General features: G+C 41.5%; 1 protein-coding gene across 1 annotated transcript; it reads right to left on the reverse strand.

Moving 5' to 3' along the window:
* Positions 1–258: 258 nt before the first annotated feature.
* On the reverse strand, positions 259–8,931 carry tbca (tubulin cofactor a). The gene is made up of 4 exons (XM_034547226.1): positions 8,786–8,931; positions 4,686–4,791; positions 2,500–2,586; positions 259–1,156 (listed from the first exon to the last, which is right to left on the reverse strand). Exons 1-4 carry the CDS (start codon positions 8,836–8,838, stop codon positions 1,076–1,078), a joined length of 327 nt encoding a protein of 108 aa, XP_034403117.1. The 5' UTR covers positions 8,839–8,931; the 3' UTR covers positions 259–1,075.
* Positions 8,932–13,618: the final 4,687 nt, after the last annotated feature.

Raw genomic sequence — 13,618 nt, forward strand, 5'->3', positions numbered from 1 at the left:
ATAAGGATCAAGTCAAATGTAACCTTAATTTGTCTGGCAATTTGAGTTCATTTATTAGTGGGACTATTCAGGAAGGACTCTTCTCAGCCTGAAAGGAAAAGGTGTCGTTATTTTTTTTTTAGGCCATTTGGATAATAGATGTAACAACTCGTTTTATCATTCATCTTTTAAACAGACAGGCGTCCCCCCCCCCCCCCAAAAAAAAAGTAATTCCTCTTTATTGCAGCTTCCATATAACTGTGCAATTAAATCCACCGGTTAAGCATTGAAACCATCAGTTTATTAATCGATTACAGAGAGAAAGAAAATTACACATTTTTGAAAATGATCGGAAAAAGAAAAAAAAGAAACAGTTGTTGTTTAAAAGTTTTACAAATATGATTATTTGTTGTTTTTACGTCACTAAAGTTGAATATATATCCATGTTTTGGACACACGACACAAATTAAAAAGGAAACGTGTCACTTTTTTCCCCTCTTCCTGTCATTTCATAAACGATCAATCAATCGAAAGAATGCATATAGTCGTTACTTAAATATTCTGGGATGCATCGTCAGCCAGAGCCAATAAACATCCTGCAGGCTCAAGCTTTTTTTATTCCTCCTTTAATATGCATATACAAAAGGAATGCAAAAAATATTATTCAGAAAAAGTATTAATGTAAACCGATTACAGTGTTTTAAATCAATCCAGCAGTGGACCCACACCATTAAAAGTGATGATCATAAAGACAAACATAAGGCGTGTGTATTTAATTGTGTCTTTTGGAGTCCAGATTGTGCATCAGTATGAGAAATAATACCCCCAAAAAAAACCTTGACTCCTCTGCCGTGATAAACCGAATGTTTTATCGTGCGCTTGTGTGATTATTATTTTTTTTTTACACACCCAGGAGGAGCGTGATCAAACGCGGTGGCACGTTAACGGTAAACAGGAGAAAATAATCACGTCGAGAACAGAGAATGGATTCAGTTCGCCCCCTCGGCAGGTTTTTCCAAACAGGGCCTGACGAAAAGGAATGGACATTTAAAGAAGCAAGTGAATCTCACAGTGAGAACAGAAAACAGATCAGAAATCATCCTTCAAGCTTCACCGAGTCTAATATGTTTCTAGCCTCTTTGTACTCCTCTGATTCGCCCAAATCCTCTTCTGTTTCCTGGAAAGACACAAAACACACACACACACACACACACACACACACACACACACACACACACACACACACACATAAGCTTTTAGTTTTATTGCCATTTTAGAACAACGTCGCCATCTCCTACACGAGAGAGCTACTTAAGAACTACTCCACAACCCTTAACTTTGTTATTTTGAAACCGAAAGTGTCGTCGTGGTGAAAAACTTAAATCCTTAAGGTCACATTTCAGTCAGCATCACGTGACGGAGATCTAAATTTAGCCGCTACGGGTCGTCCGTGCCGTTAAAAAATAAAAATAAAAAAATTAATCGAGTTCCTGCGGTGGTCACCGGAAGAAAAAAAAGTGACAGCGCTGCTAACGAACTGTGATGAGCGTGTGCGTATGTGTGCACGTCTGTCTGAAAAGGGGAGGAGGAGGACGTTGCTCTCACACCGCCAGCTGCCCGACTGTTGCTCCGACTTAATTGAGATGACCCCGAGACACGCATGCTTATGTTGCATCAACTCGAGCCCTGAAGGGATGAGACGCACGCCGGGCACCGATACGCCGAAATACTGTCAATTAGTGCAACGCGTGACACTCATTGAAATCACACACACACGCAAAAAAACAAGCATTTTCCCATAATTCCTTGCAGTAGGGCCTAAAAGGTATCGGACAGTAACAGTATCCATCACAGTTAGTGGACCCGCCCCCCAACGCATGAGAACCACGGATCAATTACAGAGGCTAACGTTAACCGTGTGTGAAATATAAGTTTTACCGACTGTCTTTATCCGCCGATATTCAGTAAAATATACGATCGGGACATCGGTATTAATGCTTTTATAGTCACGATCGCTAACGGGCGACGCACAGCGGTTCAGTTCCACTACGATGCCTTCAGGCTCTGTTCAGGGAAAATGAGTACTATCATGATGTGTTCACGTGTAAAAATGTAGTTGTTGGTTGTCTACAAAGAAAAAGGCAACTTTTAATGGTTAGCTACCATTAAAAAAACACAATAATATGACAACTGTGCCTCTGTCAACTTGTTTGAATAACTTCTGGCCCTGAAAAGGACCAAAAAGTATTCATGCAACTTTAATTTATGTAAAAATAGCAATGTTCACCTTCTCCTACAAAATGAGCCGTGGAACAAGTTCACACAAATCAGGCCAGATTTGGTTACTAAAGCACTAAAAAAAATGTTGTGCTAAGCTATGCTACGCTACGCTATGCTACGCTACAGTTATTTTCAATGGGCGTCTCCGTGGTCTCACAAGGCCGTACATTCGTTACGACATAAAGGGGTCGAGAGTCCCCCCCGATACGGATTTGGTCCCGTTGGGGGAGGTTCACTTACTAATAACTGGAGCAGGTCCGCGTGTGCGACGGTCAGACGTCGGTGGCAGTCCGGGACCATCATGTGGGACTCTTGCAAAACCTCGATCTGAAAACCACATCAGATCACCACTTGTGTTAATAAGACTTTCATCACACAAAACAAGCACAGAGCATTAATCCAAATGGGCGTATTCATTCGGGTGGGGGGGGGGGGGGGGGGGGGGTGGGGGGGTATGAAATATGTTATCGAGTTATCGATTGGGCCGCTAGGGGGACCGGGTGGGGGGGACCGCCCCGATCTGACTGACACACCTGGATGAATGAAGAAAACCCACCGGAGCCGAGGGCACCGTGATCAGGCGTAAAGCGGTATTACTACGCCTGGAGTGAAACTGTGTTACGGCCTGGAGGGGGGGGGCTTTCACAGCCACGGCTGGTGTGGAATTCCCCCAGCCGGCACCCCTAAAGAGCAGAGAGGAGCTGGCTAACGCTGTCAGACACACTCACTCACTGACAGACGCTTCCTCACCGCCCCCCCCCCCCTCGAGTCAAAACACGGACGCCGCTGCACGCGTGTACATTACACGGCTGTGCACACAAACAGGCAGTCGGATGAACTCGTACGCGAGGCGAGGCGGGGCTAACTGACACGCCGAAAGACAACCAGCGGCGCCGGGCCCCGGCCGTCCCGATATGACAAGGTGAGGAGTGTTGAAAAACGGAGAAGTCACGGCGCCCTCCCGGTTGCCGTGGAATGATCCCATCAGCGCTGGATAACGATGACACTTACGGGCGTATTGATTCCATTAAAACAAAAACCTCTAATCCATCCTGCCTCAGCCCTCTCATCTCAAAACCATAATCCATCTGGCCTCCCCAATCTCCCCCATTTTAACACCAGGCGAGCCGGCCGCCGCACGAATGAACAAAAACAAAAAAACACACACGCGCTGAATTTTAATGCTACGGGTAAAACATAAATCAGAAGCAGCGCCGCCGGCCGGCTCCGCGGTTCCGCTGCGGCGGGACCATCGAGAAGAGAAACATCCAAAATCAACTGGGACCCAGAACCCCGTGGAGCAGTATTCATGGACCCAACTATTTTAGTAATGTCTACACACTCGGCTGCTTTCAAGGTCACCGGGTTTTTAAGATTTCATCTTTAGTTTCTCTCTTTTTATAGATATGACAGCAAGATTTAGCTTAAAGTTTAAAAAAAAGAAGTACAAGACCACTATGAATACATTCATAAACAATGTCAACTATCTGGGCTCTACTACAAAAAGCTGAAGTAGCCTTACAGACAGAAGATATTGCCGTTTGTTTAATATTCCTTTAAATTTTTTTGGTAAATGATGACCCCCCCTCCACCCCCCCCATCCTCGTCCTTTTGTTCTGCATTTTTAAAAGTTATAAAAAGAAACGTGTCAAAGCGTAAAGATGCCCCACGCACAGATAAAGTAATAAAGCAAGTGAACAACGTTAAAAAAAACAACCAAAAACCCGACCCGCTCTTCTTCAAGTGCGCACCATAAATGATGGAGGGCGCCCAATGGGAGTGGAGGGGGACACTAAATCACCAGCGTGTCAGTAATTATCAAACTCCTCTAAAGAAACATGATATAATTACATCTGCATCAAGCGAATTACAAAAATCACTAATGGTTCTCCTCTCAAAACCTAATTCTTCATTATCACTGTGGACCGACCTCATTACGCCAAAAGAAGATAGAATTCCACTTCCCGAACTACGGGGAGAGCGACACCTCGTCACCCACCGGCTGAGGGCGCGGGAAAAAAACCCTGACGACGGGAAATGCAATATGGAGACGTTTTCGACATCATTGTCGTGCGGTAGTGGCACGAAAAACTATCGTCAACCATCGCGGTGTGCAATAAAAGTGTTACCGACGATCGTTATCCGCCAATATTCAGCCAAATTGTGGGTATTTATGCTTTTTTTTTGTGGTTCAGTTGGGTTACGTTATGATGCGTTCAGGCTCTGCTCTGTGAAAATGAGCACTGGGAGTTCATATAATCTCGTAAAATACATAATAATAGAAACTTTTGATGTTTTACCGACTTCATAGCGATTAATATTATTTCTGGGACGAAAATCTGGATCCTTGTCGTCCGGCTGCTTTAATCAAACAACATCAAAGACCAGGAGAACTTTTATTTTTGAGCTGATCCGCGCGTACGTACCTGCTTCCTGAGGACGTACTCGTCTCCCTTCTCCGCCTTCATGCGCTCCACCTTCTCCTCCTGCTGCTTCGCCTCCTTCACGTATGAAATCTTCTCCTTCGCCAGCCTACCCCCGACAGGAAGAGAGGAGCAGACGGTTCAGTGACGCGGCCGTTGTGCCATCAAACAGGAAGTGGAAACACACACGGCCTTCCCAGACAGATGATAGAGGCCGAAACGGGATTAAAACACTAAGTTTTTATTTTAAAAAAAAGGCGAGCTGCAATGGTCACCTTTTATAGACCTCATCCATCCTCGTTCTCCCCAACGTCGCTCTGACCGAGGGCGAGATCATCTCCCGAGATACACACCTCAACAACAACCACCGAACACATCAGTCCTCCTCGCGGAATACAACACACAGTATGTGTGTGTGTGTGTATATATATATATATATATATATATATAAATATATATATATATTTTTAATATATGACGGAAATGCTTTCCATACATTGTTTAATAAAACAGAAAATTAGCAAATCACTTTCACGTTCATTAAATCGTAAACATTTCCAGAGGCAATTAAAGATTCTCAGTAAATGTAGTGACATTAACTTTAATTAATCATCATTTGATTACATCTTTCTTCAAAAATATATTCTAATAAAAAAATGATGCGGTTCATAAAATACGGATAACATACATTTTTTCTACGTCATTCCGGCTGTACGTCTAATTGAATTCTGATTTAATTAAATCATTAGGAATTAATTATTCAAACAAAAGTAACGTCCAGCACAAACTTTAACGTTAAAGTTGTACATCAGCATTTTTCTGTGTTGCGTAAACCAGCAGCATTAAAAATAATAACCGTCTCATTCATTCCAGCGTACACGATACCGTCGCTGTGCTCATGCGACTCCTTTATTCACCTCCAACACACACACACACACACACACGCACACACACACAGTCCTTTAGAGATTAATTGATCATCAATTTAGTCCCCTAATTGTGGACCAAGTCAGGTGGTAAATGGGCCTCTTTTCCTTGATTGTTAGTGAAAACTGGCTCGAGTGCATTGATAAATTTTGATTATTTGTCAATTACGGTGCCAAATGGAAGTAAATCTATTAAACAGATTTCCGACCCTGATTGGCATAATAAATATCGCTATTGATAATGATTCACAACTAATAGTCTTTTTCCGGCTGTCGCGGTGACAACACAAATTACATTTTTCATATATAAAAAAAAAAAAAATCAGCTGCGTGTGCGTAAGTGAGTGATCCTTCATTAATCAGTAACATCACTGGGAGGACCTTCCCATCCGCGTTACGCTGCTCCGTGCTGAGCCAAGGAAAGCCGACGGCACTCAGTCATATTTTACATCAATTACTCATTCTAATACGGATCCATCAAGAAGCTTTTTTCTTTTTTTTTTTAAACAGCCACCATATGCAACAGCAGCTCCCGCTGAGTGATGCAGAGTGAGTGATGTCACCCGCTCGGAGTCAAAGAAGGTGGCAAAGAGAAGGGGAAAAAGATGGGAAGGCTGGAATAATTTGAATAAAACTGAAGGACAGTCTAATAACAAAATGTCCATTCCTCTCCCCCCCTTTTTTTCCAGGCCTGATGTTAATTTCTTATTTCTCCCAGACTTGGAGCGCCGTGTTGAATGAGGGGTGGGGTCGCGGCTGGTTTTTAAATAGACCTGCCACCTCAGGCTTAATGGAAAAGGCAGCTCTCTGGAAAATAGAAAAAAAAAGAATTAGAGCCAGCCGACACACACATTCGGGCCGCCTCCTCTAGCACTGTATTTTTGAGCCACGCTGTAGTCTGTGCCGGGACCCGGAATGACAAAGGCAAATTACTGTTGTCATTTTATTAAGGGCATCCGCCTCGCTAGGGCAGAAAAGGCACCGACTGGAATGTGCAGCAGAAAAGCCACTGGAAATAGGCCCGGCTAAAAAAAAAAAAGAAAAAAAAAAAAGAGCAGGCAGGTTTCCTCTAAACTCTGATGTGTGGAAAGGGAGGAGGGAAGAGAGAGAGCAAGGTAAGAGGAGAGGAGAAAGAGGGAGATTATGAAGAGACGGAAAGCAATGACAATCCATTCGTTTTAAACCTAACAGCTTGCTTAAAGCTCCGCGTCAAGATGGTACCTTTTGGCCAACAGGGGTGTAATATCTGTAGTATCCAATAGGACACTCCGACGGGCAGTTCGGGGGAAACACTGCTTGATGAAGAACACCATCGTCCTGTTGTTTTCCCTACACTGGACACATTATCCGCTATGGGAAATCCAGCCAGCGTCATCATCGCCGCCTCGGGGAGCCTGTTAGTAATCTGACCCTCATCAAAACACAATCGATAGCACATTACACGATCAGCGCTGACGGGAGGGAATTAGAAGTCTGTCCGATCGGCGAAAAAAAAAATACTCAGTCCATCACACAGACGACTATAACGAGGACATTATGCCACACATTTAGCTCACAGGGGATGCCAACTCTATTAACAGGCCGTCTTAGGCCACATCCGCTACGTTTCCATTTTTTTTAAAGCACGTCCTTTGCTACGTTATCGTCTTGCATCCGCATTTATTCGAGAGATTTAGAACGCCCTCAAAAAAAACAACACCCCGAGGCGTTTGAAAACGCCACCGACGCCGCGTTAGTTTGAAAACTCTGAGGTCGAGTCACGTGGACGGAGAGAAACCGATGACGTAGACCCACCGTCCCCCGTCCCGTGTTCGCTACTCGATCGGGTCTCTGCGGTGACGACGTGTCCGTCCCCGATTCGTCACGCCCGCCGGGGACAAAAACAAAACTATACCATTTATTCCACATGTCTTTAGTATTAGCTGTTGTGCAGTTAAATTCATCCTTTAATAATTCTGCCACTGCCTCCATGCAGAGCATGCGAGCCGCTATTGGGGCGATTGGCGTTATCAGCCTCCAGTATAACAGGGACTTCCAGCCACCCATTAGAGCTACAAGTGTGAGAAGGTTCAACAAAGAAAACGAGTGAAAAACGCGTGTTGATAACATTTCGTTTGAAAAGTAAAAGATTCTCCATAACATTTGACCGTTTTAATAGAAATTCATAAGTCTTTTTTGTACTGTAAGAGTTGATTTTTGTCAGACACACAAAATTCTTAGGCTAAGGCAAAGTGAACGAAGTGGGACAGAATATTGATTACATTTCTGCCATGGACTTTATTTAGGAAAATAATATATTTGGGGTGTAAAAGCAGAAAAAAAAAACTGTTATTGAATCACTTGATTCCTGCTGATTAATACGATGCTGTATCACTAGAGCTGAAACAAAGTCAATAAATGACTGACAGAAGATTACTTCAGAAATACTTTGAATATCAACACTATAATACATTTGACATTTCAGTGATTTAAAAAATAAAATAAAAAAATGCAGATTCATACAATTTGACTTTCAGTCATTCAGTGTTTGCGTTTACCAAACTCCCAAAAGAACTATTTAACTCTACTGGTATCTTCGCAGATCAACTAACTTTCACTTAGCTACTCGGAGCAGCTTTGTTTAGGATTTAATTCACTACATTTAACCACTACTGTCTGTGTATTAGTTTTATTAATCTAATATATTCCCATGTGTTACTACACAACTAATAGTACAGGCTTTGAAACTGGTGTATTACGAGTAATGATCAACACAGGATCTGTTTTATTGTTGAAAATGTTGGATAATCGTTTGATATGCTCAGTCACAGTAGACCTTTAGGCCTTTATACTCCTTGTGATGACCACAGGCCATAATACCAGCAGCGGTACGTGATGCTGCGTCATGGATGTGCAGCTATTTCCTACATCGTCAGCTCAGACTGGGGGAAAAGTTTTCCTTCATGGAGATTAAAACAAACAAAAAGACGACGGTTTAGCAACCAGAGGGCCGCGACAACGCCCCGGGGTGTAGTTGAAAAGCAGACGGACAAACGCTCCTCCACGCGCGGATCAATGTGGAGCTAGCTTGTCTGCCCCGGCTAAGCTAGTTAGCTTGCTACAATTAGCCCATGGACGTAGTTAGCTTTTTTTCGGTACGTGTTAAATCGTCTAATTGAAACAAAAAGACCACCATACCTCCTCACGATGCCGGTTTTGATCTTAATTTGCCGTATTCTTGGATCTGCCATGGCTGTAGATTTTAGATGGAACAAGCGGTCTGTGTTTGTAACGTGCGCAGGTTGACTGGAAGGCAGGGATGACGAGCTGATGGCAGATACATCGAACTCTAGGGGCGGATGATTGTCGAGTGGGTCGATCACGATGACGGTTCCAGTATTTTTTTTAAATTAGATTAGTATTTCAGAATGAATACATAATATAATATATAACATAAGAACGGCCTATATATATTAATAATACAAATATTATTATTATTATTATTAATAATAATAATAATAATAATAATAATAATATAACAACAATAATAATAATAACAATACCCTTTTATTTTATTTAATAACATTTAAATTATTTGAACCAGATTGTACACATTATCTACATGGATATCTGAGGGTTTAGCAGAGATTTGGAGACTATTCTTTGACACTCCATAAACTGTCATTGTTATGCAGATGATACACAATTATATCCATCAATCAAGCCAAAGGAGACCAACCAGCCCGCTAAACTTCATGCATGTCTTAAAGACATGAAAACTTGGACCTGCAACTTCTGATGTTAAACTCAGACAAAACTGAAGTTATTTAACTTGGCCCAGAACACCTCAGAGATCAATTATCTGGTGATGTGGTTTCTCTAGATGGCATTGCCCTGGCATCCAACACCACTGTAAAGAATCTCAGCGTTATCTTTGATCGGGACTTGTCCTTTAACTCCCACATGAAGCAAATCTCAAGGACTGCATTGTTTTCATCTACATAACATTTAAAAAATCAGGCACATCTTGTCTCAAAAAGATGCAGAAAAACTGTTTCACGCTTTTGTTACTTCTAGACTAGATTACTGAAATTCCTTATTATCAGCTCTGTCTGAAGCTGGTCGTGGCTTCAATTCAATTCAGTTTATTTTGTATAGCCCCAAATCACAAATTACAAATGTGCCTCTGTGGGCTTTACAATCTGTACACATACGACATCCCTGTCCCAGCATCGGATCAGAAAAACTCCCCAAAAAACCCAGGAGCCAGGAGCCAGGACCGGCTTCAGACACAGCCAGGTCCAATGGAACCTGAGGCGAGAAGGCACAACAAATGGAGTTAGTAAGGTGCAATGGAGAGACGTACATTTGTCCATTAGGAGAGAGAGAAGATGAGATAGGTGCTCAGTGTATTCTAAAACATCCCCCAGTAGCCAATAAGCCTATAGCAGCATATCTAAGGGGCTGGACCAGGGCAAACCTGATTCAGCCCTAACTATAAGCACTATTAAAGAGGAAAGTCTTAAGTCTACTCTTGAATGAGGTGACTGTGTCTGCCTCCCGGACTGAAAGTGGAAGCTGGTTCCATAAAAGAGGAGCTTGATAACTGAAGGCTCTTGCTCCCATCCTACTTTTTAGGACTCTAGGAACCACAAGTAGCCCCGCATTTAGTGAGCGCAGCTCTCTAGTGGGGCAATATGGTACTACAAGCTCCTTAAGATATGATGGCGCATCACCAATCAAGGCTTTGTAGGTGAGGAGAAGAATTTTAAATGTGATTCTTGATTTTACAGGGAGCCAGTGCAGAGCAGCTAATACAGGATAGATACATAGATAGATCGATAGATATCGATCTATATCTAGCATGTGTTTCACTGTTTACTTAATGGTTCAATTAAAGACTAATTAGATTAATTATTAAGCAGAATGGCCTTTCAACAGAAATAACACACTTAAGTATCAGCTCTAAATCTTCAGTGTATTTAATTGTGTCTTCCAACATTTATTGTCAGTGAGCATTAGACTCATATACAGACACATATTCAACGCTGTGTGCCAGTTTCTTTATTTACACAGTATATCACTTAAGCTAAACAATTGACATGGCTTATAAAGCTGTTACAAAGACAGCACATTAAATATCATTTGAATCTTTGTGCATCTGATATTGATTTGTGTGATCTATGAAAAAATAATCAATTTCATAGTTTTCTTCGAGGCTGCTTGTGTCAAAAGAATATATATATATATATATGATTACAATCCATTCTTCAGCATGCCAATTCCATTAAAAGTTTATCTTACTCAACTAAGTCTGCACATTATGCTGCAACAGCTTGAACACCAAACAGTAGAATACTTATACAGATGTTACAAAGACACCTTTAATGTCTTAATTTCTCATCACAACTGATTACAAAATTACAACTAATGTCAAGAAAGAAAAGGAAGACAGCTTGAATACTTTGCATACAATTTGCCGTATTATTGACATTAGTTGGCTGTGTGGTTTTCGTGTTTTTTCCTCTGTCGAAAGGCAAAATACTTCATCATGTCATAATGATTAACATGAGAAAATTTGAGTGCTTCAGTGATGCCAAAAATGTAAAAATAAAACAGTGTATGAAAAGCTGTTGCACCTCCAACCGAAACAGTTTTATGTGCGTCTAAAGACAGAAAGTCATCAGCATTATATTGGTGGTGCTATTATTTGTAATACAATCCATCCTTAATACAACATCACTGTCTTTTTACATCTTTTTTTACATAACTCAAATTGAAAACATATACTGCACATATTGAGATCAACCAGCACAAAAAGGGGTTAAATTACAGAAACATGCAGGACCAGGATTCCCTTCTAACGCAAAAATAATTAGAATGAGTTGCTATTAATTTATATTATACCAAGACTAAATAGGTTAACATAAGAGGGGAGAAATCCGTTCATTCTCTCTGCAACCGGAACGATCTCATGGTGTTAGATGAGATTTTCCATGCATTATGCACAACGTTATTAAAAAGAATATATATATTAATCCAAAAGGTGTGAGCATGTCTAATATTTATATAGATCTACATGTATATATATATTAATTATTTAAAAAAGAAAAATATATATGTTTCTAATATTTATAAATATATATATATACTGTATATGTAATAAATAATAAATACATATATTATTTATCAATAGAAATATATGTTTCTAATATTTATATATATATTATTTATTTAAAAAAATATTATAATATTTATATATATATACATATTATAATTTTTTTTAAATTTTTATTATTATATAATAATAATAATAATTTATATATATATATATATATATATATATATATATATATATATTATATATATATATATATATATATGTTTCTCTCCCACAGTTGGATAAAATATGTCGCAGGTTTCTGGGGGTTTCTGCGTGCGCGCGTGCCTCCTCCAGGCCTGCATGCACGAGACAAAAACCAATACCGACTGAAGCTCGTGTGATTGCATCTGAGAGGTAGGAGAACCCCGGGCTCTTTACCACCCCCCCCCCCCCCCCCCCCCCCCCCCCCCCCCCCCCCCCCCCCCCCCGCCCCCGCAGCTCCACCGCCGTTGATTATTGGTATTTTCCGAGTTTTCCAAACTAATAAGTGGCACTATCAAGCATTTGGAAGCGCCGCGAGACTACAGACGGGCTGCTCGGCTTAATTGATATTGAGCGAGGCTGCGGTATCGAGGCGCGCGCGCGCGGGGGCCGCTGCTGGGTAATTTGCAGTTTAATCAGCGTTGGTAATGAGAGCCGCTGATTAGCGCGAGGTGGAAATAAAAGAGAGTTACAAGCAACGTCTGTCAGAGTCCGGTGATAATTCACGACTAATTGTAATGATTAGAGCAAACTGGATGACTTTGGAGTTTTCTAATGCGCCGCGCGCCCGCGTGTGTGTGTGTGCGTGTACTTGCGGTCTTTATGTTGTATATGAGCGTGCGTGTGTACGTGTGCGTGTGTGTGTTGCAAGATAGTTATACCCTACAAAAATCTGATATCAATGGCAATTTTCTCCATCAGAAATAGGGTAAGGCATCTGCACACGGTGTTGTGAGTGAGAGAGAGAGAGAGAGAGAGAGAGATAGATAGAGAGATAGAGAGAGAGAGAGAGAGAGGGAGGGAGAGAGAGAGAGAAAAAGAGAGAGAGAGAGAGAGACAGGCTGAATCACATAGATTTGATTATCAAACCAAAGCTAATTTATAACTGAGAGGAGGGAGAAGGGAGTGGGGAGGAGGAAGAGGAGGAAGAGGAGGAGGAAGAGGAAGAGGAGGAGGAGGAGGAGGAGGAGGAGGAGATCGGTGATGGACTCTGCAGCGGTGAGAGCGAGATGTATTCCTCGAGACGTGCCTCGGCCACTGCTGGAATAGCAAATGAGAAATTAGTGAGAAATGTGTGTATGAACGCCGACGGTCAATTAGTGAAAGGCGAGAGGAAGAAGAGGAGGAGGAGGAGGAGGAAGAAGAGGCGAGAATATCAGCTGGTACTCTTATAGTGCGCGCGCGCACGCGCACGCGCACACACACACACACACACACACACACACACACACACACACACACACACACACACACACACACACGGAGACCCCTTCTGTCTTCCTTCTCTCTCAGAAGCTTTATGTGATTTCCTCTGAACTATAATAAATAAAATGGTGGAATAACATCTCTGACTGTGATGAGTGTTTTATTATTGGCTCTATTTCCTGGACCAATCACAGCCCTTTAAAGGGTCAGTTCACTCAACTTTAATACAAAAAAAAAGAAATAAAATCACTTAACTGCAGATGTATAGTTTCTATTCATCTCCGACAATAGAAAGCACTGAACAATTATCATGAATGTGTTTTTCTTTGATCACAAACGTCACTGAACAGTTTTCATATTCTTCAAGCTAACACGATGTGTTCTGTTTTTAAAGTAATGGACATTGTTATTAAATGTTTATTGTGGTTAAAGTGTTGTTTTTTTTGCCCACATGTGAAATA

This window comes from Cyclopterus lumpus, chromosome 12 (genome assembly GCF_009769545.1).
Source record: "Cyclopterus lumpus isolate fCycLum1 chromosome 12, fCycLum1.pri, whole genome shotgun sequence".
Taxonomy (NCBI): domain Eukaryota; kingdom Metazoa; phylum Chordata; class Actinopteri; order Perciformes; family Cyclopteridae; genus Cyclopterus; species Cyclopterus lumpus.

Coding starts and splice junctions, on each gene's coding strand:
- tbca (XM_034547226.1), bottom strand. CDS start 8,838: ATGGCAGATCCAAGAATACGGCAAATTAAGATCAAAACCGGCATCGTG. Junction 4,792..8,785: donor AAAACCGGCATCGTGAGGAG/GTATGGTGGTCT, acceptor TGTCGGGGGTAG/GCTGGCGAAGGAGAAGATTT. Junction 2,587..4,685: donor AGTACGTCCTCAGGAAGCAG/GTACGTACGCGC, acceptor TGTGGTTTTCAG/ATCGAGGTTTTGCAAGAGTC.